At 38.5% G+C, this 14,404-nt stretch overlaps 2 protein-coding genes across 3 annotated transcripts in view; both read right to left on the reverse strand.

Annotated features, from left to right (window-relative positions):
- Positions 1 to 7,911: 7,911 nt before the first annotated feature.
- Positions 7,912 to 12,118, reverse strand: LOC133410601 (H-2 class I histocompatibility antigen, alpha chain-like). Its single transcript, XM_061691982.1, has 6 exons — positions 12,109 to 12,118; positions 11,814 to 11,904; positions 9,918 to 10,237; positions 9,667 to 9,774; positions 8,700 to 8,790; positions 7,912 to 8,609 (listed from the first exon to the last, which is right to left on the reverse strand). Exons 1-5 carry the CDS (start codon positions 12,116 to 12,118, stop codon positions 8,720 to 8,722), a joined length of 600 nt encoding a protein of 199 aa, XP_061547966.1. The 3' UTR covers positions 7,912 to 8,609; positions 8,700 to 8,719.
- A 950-nt stretch (positions 12,119 to 13,068) lies between these two features.
- Positions 13,069 to 14,404, reverse strand: part of LOC133410475 (collagen alpha-3(VI) chain-like) — an 84,319-nt gene continuing 82,983 nt past the window's right edge. For both annotated transcript variants that reach the window (XM_061691709.1, XM_061691706.1), the window contains one exon: positions 13,069 to 13,804. In XM_061691709.1, coding sequence (XP_061547693.1) covers positions 13,764 to 13,804 — 41 coding nt within the window. In that variant the 3' untranslated portion in view covers positions 13,069 to 13,763. The remainder of the gene's footprint in view (positions 13,805 to 14,404) is intronic.

Below are 14,404 nucleotides of genomic sequence, written 5' to 3' on the forward strand. Positions count from 1 at the left end.
AGACAAAAATGGTTGGCCTAACACGATTTTCCACTGAACTTTATAGTCATTGTATTAAGTAGATGTTATGCTGTTTGAAATGCATATTGATCAAGCTGCAGGGAGACAATGTATATGCAAACAGCAAAATATGTCAGCTTGGTGACAGGGTGGACATTTTTGAGTAATCTTAGCATGTTATGAGCAGATGGAGGATCTTCACTCAGCAACATGATTCAGTTAACAAGGTGACAGTGTACTGTTGAAGAAATACATATATTTTGAATTTCTGAAAGGTTTTTATGTTGATTGATATTTCACTTTGACAGAGTGGACGTTAAACCTGACTACATGCATAATGTCAAAATTAAAAGACATCATTGTAAATATTCTGCAATGACCCAGTATTTCTGAAAGGAGCAGGGTGCACAGGAATTTCAGGGACACATGGGACAATATACAGTATGATTAGTATGATAATGAAAATAGAATATGCATGATCAAAATGACTCATTTTATCAAATAACTTGTGGACTATAAAAAACATTCCTTTTATTAGATTTAATATAATTTAACCATTTATTACACACACTGTAGTTAGAAGAGCAGTGTGTGGGACATGACAAAATCACGTACATCCAATGAAGTAAAAGATATAAAATGAAGGAAGCACATTTTAGGAGATTGATGGTGTGTGAATGTTTGGCTGCTTCTAATAAGACCTCAGAGTTTCATTATTCTCCTACATTTTCATGATGATTGAGTGATTTTGACGAGGCACTTTGTAGTGATTGACAATATTATATCTTTCCCAAATTTCGACTTTTTGCACATTTACATTCTTATTTTTTTAAATACATTTTTTAAAATGTTTTGACACGTGTTTGGGGATGGAAAGAAGTTAATGTATGTTTTTGAAGCCTGCAATAAAACAAGCATACTGTGTTAATTAGCACGTAATTATTAAGTTATCAAAGTATTTGATATGAGTTTGTCAAAGTACGACCAAACTGGTCGACTTCCCCTTCAGTTCGCTTGTTAGGGCCTTAAGAATTTTTCGTGTGTCCTGTCGTGATCGCTACGTCCACCAAATTTTGTGTTGCTCGGCAAAACTGGTGGCAGGTGCAATTGTTTTTCTAACTTTCCAGGAGTTTACTGTACTTTACTGTCGTTGCCCTTTTGTATCCCCATGACATTTGAAAAGTGCTATGCATCTATACGTAGTTATATGTTTATGTGCATATGTACTGAGTCATGTATACTGACCCGTGCCTGGCCATGTGTTGAAGAAGCACCGCCGGCCTTCTTGACGGTGCACATTGCACATGCCAGTGACAGTGTGAGCGTGAGAAGTTACCCGACTCCCTGCTGGCCTTGGAAGATGTCTGCCAGGACTAAATTTGCTTTCTGGTTTCACTTGCGCACGAGCGGATAAACATATCGCACCGCATAAGATGATGAATCTGAACTTTAACTGTGTTTTGGTATTTACCTTCTCGTTTTGTATTTTCCTTTCGAAAACCTGGAGGGCAAAGCTATCAAACTCAAGACCCGGGGGCCAGATCCGGCCCGCCACATCATTTTATGTGGCCCGCGAAAGCAGATCATGTGTGTCAACTTCCATGATTCTTGCTCAAATCTGTTCTAAATTTTTGTATAATATTCATATGTAATAATCATAATGGCCCTCTGGGGAAAACCGTATCTACAATGTGGCCCGTGACAAACATTAATTTGACACCGATGGTGTAGGGGATGCCATGTGTCAAAATAGAAAATGCGAGCACAGTACACAAAATGGTAAGGACCACGAGGTGGGAGTATTTTACTAAATTCAAAAATATCTCATCCCACATTTTCAGTATTCAGGTTTTGGAGTGTAAAGCCTAGTAGCTGCCATCTAGATGTCACATTCGAAAGAGCTGAGAACACATAGCCCATAAAATGGTGCAGGTAGCAAACTGCCAATGTGCACTTGGCAACCACAAACGTTGATGGTGCTATATAATTCTATGCTTAGTTTGTTGACCGTTGGGCAACCACGTATCAAGTGTTAGATGTTAGTTTTGCGACAAAATGTATTTTGATGCGTCGATGCAATCGTTAAGATTATTGACCACTGGACAACCAAGCGTTACTAGAAAGACTGTGTCTTCCAATGCAATTTCGTAAGATTGCTGACCGTTGGGCAAGCATGTGCCACGTGTTAAAACGTTAATTTTACAACATTAAAATGCGCCATGGTGCGTCAATGTAATCTGTAAGATTGTTGACCATTAGGCCACCACGTGTCAAGTGTTAGTTTTACTTTTGCGACAATAAAATGTGTTTTTGTGCGGCGATGGTATCGCTTAGGTTATTGCCTGTTGGGCAGCCATGTGTCAAATGTTAATTTTGTGAGACTAAAATGTGTTCCGATGCAAAGCGGTATGATTGTTGCCCATTCGGCAACTATGCTATGTGTCGAGTGTTAATCGTTACTTTTGTGACATTCAAATGTGTTTCAGTGCGTCCATGCAATTGTTCAAATTGTTTATTATTGGGCAACCATGTGTCAAATGTTGCTTTTGTGGCATGTACTTCGATATAATCAGGAAGGGTGTTGACCTCAGGATGTGGACCTTTGGGTAACCATGTGTCAAGTGCTTAATACTATCATTGCAACATTAAAATGTGTTTCTATGCCTCAGGAGAGTCTGTAAAGTTGTTGACCGTTGGGCAACCATCTGTCAAAAGTGTTACTTTTTCAACATTAAAATGTGTTTTGATACAATTGGTAAGATTGGTGACCAGTGGGCAACCATCCGTAAAGCAAGAAATGTATTTTTGCAAAACTAAAATTTGTTTCAATGCAGTAAAATTGTTGACTGTTGAGCAACCATGTTTCAAGCATTAATGCAAATCCTACCTTAACAACATTAAAATGTGTTTTGATACAATTGGTAGAGGTGTTGACCATTTGGTGACCATGTGTCAAGTAAGGGTTATACCGACTACTTGACTTTTCAATTTTAATTCTCCACAATGACATTTAGTGCGTGACGTCAAGTAGTCGCTAATCACTTGTTTTCAGCTTTGAGGAGGAGGTGGAGCCGCTTGCAAGAATGGAGGAATCAAATAAGAAATTGTTATCAAGTGTTCCTTTTGCAACATTAAAATCTGTTTCGACACAAACGGAAATGTTATTGACCATTGGGCAACCTTGTGTCAAGTCTTAACACAAATCTTATTTTTGCGACCTCACAATGTGTTTCAATGTGTCATTCCAATCATTAAGGTCATCTGAAAGACGACCCCAACTTGGCGTCGTGCTGGTGGGAGCTGTTTATATTGCAAGTGAGTAACCCGATGCACTCAAATAAATTGACACGTTATCATGATCGTTAAAATCTATCGAGGTAATGTTGTGAAAGTTTGTTTTGAAATGAAGACTTGCGTCATGGTGAGTCCAGAATAACTTCCTTGTATTTCGTTGTTGCAGTTGTCGAAGAGGCTTAGAGGTTTAGTGGCAAAATGAGGATTTGAAAATGGCAAATTTAGGACTATAAAGGTAGGCCAAAAAGCAGGTGTTTGTGTTGAGGTCAAGGTTCGGGTCATACATAGTCAGGGAACAAAAATGCTACACAAAACAAAATTTCCAAGCTGTAAAATTGGTATGCCTACTGCACTGTAACAAGAAGTCTGAATATGAAACATCTTCCCTTACATCCCTATGGCAAGTAATTTAAAGAAGAAGAAAAAAAGAAGACGTAAAGACACAAATGTAGTCAAAGGTTTGAAAAAAATTACCAAAATACTACAATATAAAATATTCTTTGAAAAAATACCCAAATGTATAAAAACATAATTAAAAAAAATACAATTGAACAATGTTTTCAATACAAAAGCATTGACAAAAATATATTTAAGATGATGTAAAATATATATTGGGATAAAAAGAAAAATGCTAAAATCAAAATATAAAATAATACAAAAACAAAAGATTAGATGAAAACATTACATGTTGATAGATGTGTAAAAATCGACAAATTATATGAAAAATACATAATTACAAAAATAGAACTATCAAACAAAATAAATATACAAAAGTATTAGAAATTCTAGATGACAAAATATATATTGATAAAAAAAAATGCTACAATCAAAATACAAAATAATAATTTACAAAAAAGAGATAAAACATTGCATAATTATAATGTGTAAAAAGAGACATGAAGAATGCATAAATACAATATAGAACTATCAAACAAAATACAACAAATATACACAAATATTTGAAAATAGCATAAACATTAAAAATACATGAATTGTAGAAAAAATACAAAACTGTCAAACAAAAAGATACCCAAAAAGTTGACAAACATTGGAACATACAAATGTTAGAAAAAAATAAACAAACTAGATTCATGGCCTGTATTTTGGTACGAAGTTAAATCTTAAAGGTGTTAACTGCCAAGGGTTGTTTTATGTTAATTTTTTTATTGAATGAGTCAGTGTCTTGCAAATAGTCAGGGACTGATATAGGTGACTTCACCTATTTAATCAAGAAGATGACCTCTACTTGATAGCGTGGCACAGAATACACTATAGTACCGTATTGTATGTCAAATGAAAGGCACTAGAGGGCAGTCTCGTGCAGTTATTGGCCTGACCCCGTCGTCGACATGGAAAAATGGCAGAAAGAAATATGCCGAGCGTTTGCTTTAAAAAGGAGAGACAAAGTAATGCTCAAAATATTACCACAAAATAGTAGACAAAACATACACCAGCACACAAATATTAGGAATAAATAAATGTGAGGGTCACAAATACTCAATTGTTAGAATAAAACTTAAAGTACGGTTAAAAAAAAAAAAAGCAAAAATACTCGAAAAATTACACAAATATTGATGAAATAAGTACACAAATATTGATGAAAAATATGTAAATATTTAAAAATAATATACACTTGTCATAAATGATAAATGTATTGGGGGAGGAGAACGAGACAATAACCTCTTAACTAATAAAGGATTGTATAAGTAAATAACCATAAATATCGAACAAACAAAAGTCGAAATTCAAAAATATTAGACAAAGATCCAGCCATGCATTTTCTGAACCGCTTCAACTCACTCAGGTCGCGGCGGTGCTGGTGCCTATCTCGGGAGGCCGGGTACACCCTCAACTGGTCGCCAGCCGGTCGCAGGGCACATAGAAACAAACCATCATTGGCACCTACGGGCAATTTAGTCTACAATCGACCTACCGTGCATGTTTTAGGGATGTGGGAGGAAACCGGAGTAACCGGAGAAGGCACGGGCAAAACGTGCAAACGCCACACCGCGCAACTGTGAGGCTAACCTTGGATGAAGATATGGGAGAAAAATCAATTTTGGAATAAAAAGGATCAAATACAAAAAAAATGGTCTTTCTCAGTTTTTTTTTTTTCTTTACTATTATGGCGCACAGTAGAAGGAAGACAAAAAAAATCCTAAAGACAGCTACTACTCGCAGAAACGCTCAATACGGTATTTACGATAATCATACATTTGAAGCGCTAATACTCTGAAATTGGATTTATAGTGCTTTATAGAATGCAGTTGTAGTTGTAAGCTTTCATCAAAAGTAGTTTTTGTGTAAGACGGACAAACATTTCATTCCTTCCCTTTTTTTTAATAGTTTTTTTTTAATCTGATGCCACATCGGGGAGTTGGTTAATTTGCCGAGTCTCAGTCTGCAGCAATAACTGCCTCACGTCCGCACAGTGAAAAATGTTCCATGTGGGAAACAAGATGAGTCACGGGCAGGAGACCGAGGAGGACGTGGGAGACTCAGGAGATGAGAAAAAGATGGAGAAGGCAGGGAAGTCAGGGAAGGGGAAAGTGCCACGAGGGTCCAGTAGGAGCCAAAGAAAAGTGGTGGGTGGGAGGAAGCTCAGAAACCACTGCAGAGTCGTTACTCTGAGTCACTCACTTTCAAAGTCACTGTTGTTGGCCACTAACTGGAGTTAGTGAACCCGTGCAACCGAAACATCAGAGTTTGCAATACAATCGAATCATCGGAGTCTGCGGGGACTCACGCTAAATTCGCCAACTCGAGTCAGTAGTGCTCAGATGTCATACTTTTTCTAATATTCGGGTTTCCAGCCGTATATTACTGTAAAAACTACGAAACGTTGTTTTTCCGGTAGACACGTGGAGGTAGACAATCGTGGAATATATATATATATATATATATATATATATATATATGTTTTTAGTACATATGACATGGCAACAGTTGCAGCTTTTGTCAGACTGAAGTAAGTGTATGTATGTTGTTCTTTGATTCGTTGTGATTCAAATACAAAAATTCTCATTCTGTGTTTTTTTGTGTGTTTTTTTTCCCCAGTGAGCAGTTACAAACAAATCATCAAAGTCTGCTAACTCAGGTGAGTGAAACTGTTCAACTGGATCATCTCAGTTTGCCAAACTTGAGTCACTGAACCAATACAATTGAATCATCCCAGCCAGCGGTGTTTCCGTTAAGTCCGCCAACGTGAGCCAGTGAACAATTACGACCAAATCTGCTGTGTCGTCGGTGAGTCCACTAATTCCAGTCAGTGATCTGATAAAACCGAATCTGCCGAGTCTGCTGATTCAAATGAGTGAATTTATACTACCTAACCCAATATAAAGGAGTTCTGGAACTTGCCCAAAATGGCTGTTTCAAAACAATGGCTGGCTTCCAGTTCAATTTCAGGCATGATACTTTTTCATGCATCCTGTTATTACTCACACTCACACACTCACCCATTTTTGTGTTGATCAATGAAACTGTGGACTCGATAAAAAAATAAAATAACAGAATAATTCTAACTTCCCAGTGGCCACTACAGTGTCACTTTTACTACACACCAATGCTTGCATTGAACCAAATACAAGAGAGGGGAAATCTGTTTGTTGGTCTAACACGGCGAGCCTGCTGGAGCTCCAAATACTGTGAGAGAATTTAACAGTTTACTGCTGCTCAGTGTGAAAGTCATTTACAGCACTCTCGACGTTTATGGCTCCTGTTGGAAAGACGCAACGCCAGCAGTGTTAGTCATCGTTAGGACGGCTGCATGTGTGCTGCTTTAGCAGTTTTGTTTGGGCTACAGAACAAAACAAAAAAAAAAACCCCAAAAAACAAGCAGTTGAAGGAGCGGGGTGCTCTATAATTTTGTAATGTGACACAACTCATCAGTGCAGTCAAGCCAACCATAACGATGGTCATTGGCATCATCTTGAAATTGTTTGATTATTCAAATAAATCACCGTTCCGAGTGCTTTGAGTGACGTTAGTTTCCACCAATTTCCTTTCTGATGCAATACTGAGGAAAATTCAAGCGGTTTTTGGCGGTACCGATTTGATACAGATACTTTCTGCAAATACACTTTATGTGTCCGGTAAATCGAAATCAAGTTTTTCAAAACATCCAGGTGGTGCCGAGGTTCTATTTTTCCAGCTTTCTGGGGTGCGCTACCGAATGAGTTTTGTGGGGGTGGGAGTTGTGTTTCTGACCCATAAAATACATACTTTTTTCACCAGAATACACACACTTAAAAAAATGGATAGGTTTCCAGACTCCGGACTGATATTTTCAGCCCCTGTGGACTTCCGTTCCATTGGATTTCGGTGTTTCTTCAGTACAGTCCAATGTTTTGTTCTTCTAGCTGCGTGTTTAGGGTATTTATCCCGTAGAAGGACCCATAACCTGCGGCTGAGACCAACCTTTCTGACACTGGGGAACACATTTTGCTCCAGAATCCCATGATCGTGTTGACATTTCATCGTACCCTGTGGAGATTCAAGTCACCGTGTGCCCGAAGTAGCAAAGCAGCCCCAGAACATACAGTAAATATCGTGTTTTTCACAGTAAGTACACCAGACACCTTGAGTGTGAATCTGTTTTTCATAGTGTTTTTATTTTCTTACTTGGAAGCCAGAGTTGAGATGTTAATTGAATGGGGAGTAATACAGGAAGTGAAGGGTTTGTGGCGATAGGATTTCAAGAATCCCGAGAGATGTAACATCTGGAAAAACTGTGCTCGGTTTAAAAAAAGACCAAAAAAAGGACGCATCCATCAGCCTCTCACTTGGCAGAACAAATTTAGTTGGATTAACTTTTTGAAGTATGACAACATACAATTTTTTTTTTTAAACTGAGGACTCTCATGTTTCATCCATTTTCTGTACTTATACTGTTTGGTTCACAGGGAAGCTGGAGTTCATCCAGCTGAAACTACTACTAACAGGTGGACAATACACACTTGGTCACCAATCAATTGCAAAACGATTTTGACAAGGTTTATACTGATGGTGTAGTGGTACGCTCACCTGACTTCGGTGCGGTCAGCGTAGGTTCAGTTCCCAGTCAGTGTCGGTGAATAACGTGAATCTTATTGCAATGCCGTGAACTTTCCCACAATATGGCAATAACTGTGAGATTGATATCGTAATAAAACCGAACCGTGAGCTATAGATATCGTTACATCCCTATTTGTTACACTAACAGGAACATCATGATTGCAGAACTCGTCTCCGTGAAAACCAATACATTCTCTCTATTCAAATCCAAGTGTGATGAGAAACGATATCATGGAGACATCTCGCTTGTGATCCAACACCTGGAGGAAGAAGACCAAAGCAAATAGTGCACATGATTCCACCTTGAAAGAGTTTGAACAACAAAGTGGAGTCCGTTTGAGCTAACTCACCATGTGACGACTGCTGCGTCTCACTCGGAAACGGGCTCAGAAACGGACTTTAAAGCGGACTTGGAAGTGGGCTCACAATCAGCGTCAACAGCTGCGGGAACACAAACACAGCGAGAGATGTGAATGAAAGTCATGCTGGTGAAGGACGAACATTTGCTCCATGAAGACTTTCACTGTTGAATGTTTTCTTCACTCGTACTTTGAGGAGCGGTTGTGACAAATCGACTTCCTGACTATGATAGTGTGATGGAAAAGTTGACATCATTTTTATCATGCAGTGAACACTTGCATATATTCATGAATTTGTCTATTTGTGCATGTTTGTGGGGGAACCTATCCTCCGTTATTCTGTCTTTGTGATCAGGCCAAAACCATGTCCAATATAAAAATAGTCCTTTGGAATCATCCTGTGGCATCTTGGGGCCAAGGAACTATGTTGAAGTGAGGGGAGGAGCTTAATTTAGTCAGGCCATAGCCTTGTGTAATAAAAAAAAAAAAAAAGTGCTTTGCCACCATCTTGGGATGGGTTCTGTCATGTTCAAACCAGACATATGGGAGTTTCACCCTTATAATCGAATTAACTCAAGTGTGGCTTTCCCACGGTTCGATATTTAACTAAGTCGTATGGTAACAAACATTTCCATTATATCTAAATTCAAAGATCAGTTTCAGGTATTGTCTGGATTAGGGAGAAAATCATTTCCCCCCCACAACAACAGCAACATCAACATTCTTGTGTACATTGTTCCTCAGTTGACTATTTGTGATGTGAAGGGATTTTTTTATGCACACTCGTTTGTAACAAAGTTCTACGTCAGACTTTCACAGGAGAGAAAACAGAACACATTTGACTTACAAGCTGGAGCATATTTGACTGAAATGAAAAAAGAGAGACAAAGTTCCAGTCGCTTTTTGTCATGACTTCTCTTGGGATCTTCCTGACGGGCCATAAATTTGTGCCGCTCACCTTGTCTGTTTTTGTAAACCTTGACAAGGACCACAACCACCACCACCACCAGAGCGAGGTTCACCAACGGGACAGCGATGGCCACCATCAACTTCCTCTTTTCTGCTTCTTCACTAAGCAACAAAGACAGTATGTAATATAGAAGAAAACGTGAATAATTGTTGTCGTGATAACAATCACTATCGTGAGACCACCACAGTGAATCTGAAGCATTTGACACGCAACAGTTCACGTCGCTGCGTGTTTCTCACCTTGGATGCGCGCATTGCTCAAGATGCGCCTTTTCTCCAGCTTGGTGATGGTGTCATTCTTGACACCGGACACCTGGAAGACACATTCGTACTGGCCCTCCATGTTGGCCGCCACCTCCACTTTCAGGTTAGCCGTCGTCTGGAAGGTTCCATCGTGGTTGGGGAGGGTCTCTCCAATCTCTACGTCCCCGTGGAGCTCCTCGCCGTCCTTCCTCCAAAACAGGACGGCTGCGCTGGGGTAGAAACCGGTCGCGTGGCAGGTGACCGGAGAAGACTGTGTCTTCTGGAGGAGTGACACATTGGGAAGCTCTGCACGTAAACTGAGACATGAAGAGAATGTGTAAGAGGACAAAAAAAATGAAGGAATGGGTTTGAGAAAAGATGGAAAAAAAGATGGAGAGAATGTGTGAAAGGATGAAAGAATTGATGTGAGAAAAGGTGGACAGAAAGTGTGAGAGGAACAAAGACGGTGAGAATGTGTAAGAGGAGACTGATGGAGAGAGTGTGAGAGAAGAAAAGAGAGGACTTGTTTGAGAAGATAAAAGATGCGATCATGTTAAAAGTAATCAATTGTTCCAGCTTGTGCTTGGTGACGAGAGCTTGCGGTCGAACGGCGGTCCATCTCATTGTCGCCGCCTCAAATGATAGGAAGTCTTCTCCGTCATAACTGTGGTGTTGCCAACCGTCAACCTCATCAACATTTTGTTTGTGTTAATGTCCCAAAAATCTTCATTCATATTTCAAACGATTCTGTCCTCATTTGAAACTTTTCTAGGAAACATATTATTGAAAATACTCAACATGTCTTTTATAGTAACTTCTATAACTTAGTATATGTATGCTCATTCTTATGCACAAACTTCTTAATGATTTAATCGCAGACTCATAATTGTATTTTTACTAACACGTGTCAGTGAATATGTTACAATGACAGTAAAATACACTTGCATCGTAAGTTTCTTCATTATATAGATTTCGTTCTTATCACTTATAACAAATGACATGTATTGTCTATTTAAGTTGATCAACAATTTTGACTAAATATTCCAATAAAAACTATTACGGGTGGATCTCAGGAAAAACTTAATGCTGTGACCAGGGGCGTTTCTAGCCCATATATACATATATATATATATATATATATAGTTTTTACTGTGGGATTTCTTTTAACAAGCGAGGGGGGAAACAGTTAGAAAAAAAAAAAAAAAAACATACAGTACTGGGTTGAAACGTAAAACTGCATGTTAACACCAAAAATACAGTAACCTCCTCGCCTCAAAAATAGTTTGATCCATCCCATCCCTCCCACTTCTCTTTAATTGTGTTCAAAACTTGAGAGATCTTTAATTATTATTATTATTATTTTTTTTACTGTATGTCATTTTTTTTAAACATACAGTACTTGGTTGAAACGTAATACTGTATTTTAACGACAAAAATACAGTACGTCCCTTGCCTCCGAAATGGTTTGATCCACCCCGACCCTCCCACCTCTTTACCAGTGTTCTGAGCAGAACTCGAGCTACGCAATGCAATAACTGCCACCAAGTCGTGGCATCGCTTCCTTATGCCGACCTTGCTTAAACCAGGATACATGGCAAATTTCTTAATTTCTACCACTCAGTACCAACACATTGGTATCGTTACCGAGCCTAATTTTTGCTGCATTTAACCGTAGATCACTGTTTACGTATGTACATACTGTATGTTTATGTAGTTAGTTAGGAGTTAGCTGAGGTTACTCTAGCAAGGAAATTGGAAAGTGGTCGGACACCACTGTCCTTTTTGAAGCCCTAAACATCTGAACGTAGAATCGCCCCTGGACGTGACGCCATCTTTAGTTTCCGTCTCCATAAAATGATCTCATCGAGGAGTGATCGTCTCATTTCTGCAAACGTTCCTAGCTGCTCCCGCCTCGCTCCTCTGTCAGTCTCCTCGATGGGATCTCTGGTGGGAGGAGCTAACATGAAGACGGAGGAGCGAGGATCTAGGAAGTTGCACATATAGAAATGAGATGAGCCCTACAAGTACAATAATGGTAATCCTGAGGTCATCTCGGTATAATGGGATAAGAGCGTTCAAGTGAAAGAACTTTGGCCTCCGAGCTGTTGCTTCTGGCAAAGTCAAAAGGGTCAATTTGAATCAAACGAACATGACTGGGATACTAAAGTTGTGAACAAATTGCACTTACCAGGCGTCATGATGGGGATTTGCACAGCCGCAACAAACAACACAAACAACTTCATCTTCAACATCTTTTGTTCCTTTTACTCCCACACACAAAAGCTAAGTGACAACTCCTCCTCGACGGGCAAACATCAAATGACAGGAAGATACACCTTAAATCCTTGACCACCTGAGCCAATGAAAATCCAGCCTGGCGTTGACGTCTCGGGGTGAAACAGACGGCCAACTGCACGCGTTTGATTGAGGTTCATTTTACAAAATGTGTTCACCTTTGGCGTGTCGCTGATGTTGATCAAGTGATGACAAGTGCGTGTAAGAGGAGATAAAAAGCTGCACAACGTCTTTCTGGGAAATCACGTGACGTTAGGCTTGGCTTTGTGAGCTTCTCATTACACTGGTTTGTCCACATTTATCTGCCAATAATAGAAATATGAAGCTACCAAAGTGGAGAGGAATATACCCACTGTATTGGTTTCATTGATGTATTTAACACTGATGTGATTAGTGTTCCATAACTAAATCAAATCTCCTTACAGTTTAACAAGCTAAATTTTTTTACAAAGTTTACAATCATTTTACAAAGTGATTCTGACAATGGGTCTAATTCACTAACAGGGCGTATGCACAATTTTGTGCTTAAATTGTACATATCTTGAAAGACATGACCAAAGGAGCGTACTATCTTCCCTAACTTGTCTTTGATTATTTTTAAATTCACAACCAAGATAGTCGCGTTTCCACTAGTGTGAGTGTTTGATGATTTAGACATACCCAGAAGAGTGTGCTGTTTTCCCTGGTGTGTGTCACCACCAAATTATTTGCTCTCATATAGATCATATTCAGAGGGAGGAAAAACAGACACAATTCAAATAACTCTTAAGTGTAGCAGGCCTACTTGGACCGACCTTGAAAATAATTAGAAAAACTGATGAAGGCGGCAAAAAACAGAAACGTTATATTTATTAGAAAGTCTATTTTATTTTGTGTTCTATACTCATATGAAACACAAGTTTCAGTAAATGAAACAAAAACAAAGACAGCTCAACAAATACATTCTATCTTGAAGTTTCTTTGGTTTTTTTGAGACAGTGGATCAAGAAGTGCACTTCATGTATTCGCATTCAAGCAGTTGCTAGCAATTTAATACAAGACTGGTGTAAACAAGTTTTGTGTTGTGTGTGGATTCTGTGGCTACTGAAGATAGGAATAAACAGATATTACAACAAACAAAAAGAAAGAAAATGAAGCCAAATGGTGACTGTGGACTGTAAAACATTACATGCGAAGCTTGGGTGAAGTGATTCAGGCAAGTCCTGAATGTATGTCACTTATTTTGCCGCTTGCTTAACTATAAATCTGCACTACGAAAAACCTGACGACTTGACTGTACAAAACAAAATGCACATCAATACCATCTGCAAAATAAACACTTTAAGTAGCACCAGTAGATTCAAAAAAACAAAAAATTCATGCGGAAATGGTGTTGCTTTTCATTTGTGATGTAAAAAAAAAAAAAAAAAAAAAAAAAAAAAAGTTATTGGGGCGGGGTCAAGTCCATTTGTGTGGAATCCAGTGCAGCCTCCATTCGTACAATATGACCAGTGTGGATTGTTCTCCTCAAAACACAGGTAAAGGCTGGCCATGGGTGCGATCCGTCTCCTATGTTCGTAATGAAGCGATGACGCCTTGGTTGATGGGGGCTGTGGAGAAATGGAAAAGGTCAGAGTTACAATAATGTTTCAAAATATAGAACAACTTAGCGGTAATGTTGCTGGTTGTTGACAGTGCAAGATTTAACCCAAACCCTACAGTAACTGTATTCCTAAAATATATTTGGTATTATTGTAAGCCATTGCAACGTTATGCGTGGTTTGATTGTTAACCCGGTGATTAAGTGTAGGAAAATAAGTTGTAAACTGCTTAAATAGTCGTTCAATAAAAATGTATTGGACATAAAAGTAAAATAAAAATTTGACCTAAATAAATGCCTAAAAAAGTCCTAAATGCAAATGTCAATGCAAAACTGAACTCTACTTAAATTTACTGTACTAGATTTATTCCCCCTAAAAACGATCCCACTTTTTTTCTAAAAAAAAAATATATGCCTCTTTCCCTCAAAAATATACAACTTTTTTTTCTGGGATACATTTTTTTTTTTCTTAAAAAAATACACATTTTTCTTAGAAATATTGCATTTTGTAATGAAAAATATGAAAATTTCTCCCTGAAAGTATCCAACTTTTTTCCCCCCTTGAATACAGTATACACAACTTTTTTCTTGAATAAACAACTCAGTGTAT

Source organism: Phycodurus eques, chromosome 12 (genome assembly GCF_024500275.1).
Source record: "Phycodurus eques isolate BA_2022a chromosome 12, UOR_Pequ_1.1, whole genome shotgun sequence".
NCBI lineage: Eukaryota > Metazoa > Chordata > Actinopteri > Syngnathiformes > Syngnathidae > Phycodurus > Phycodurus eques.

Bases quoted from the DNA above. Each gene is read 5' to 3' on its own strand.
- LOC133410601 (XM_061691982.1), bottom strand. The intron at 10,238-11,813 runs GTTTGCAGAAAT...TTCATGTCTCAG, and splicing joins AGGCGGGAGCAGCTAGGAAC to TTTACGTGCAGAGCTTCCCA. The intron at 8,791-9,666 runs GTGAGCGGCACA...GTGTTCCCGCAG, and splicing joins GGTTTACAAAAACAGACAAG to CTGTTGACGCTGATTGTGAG.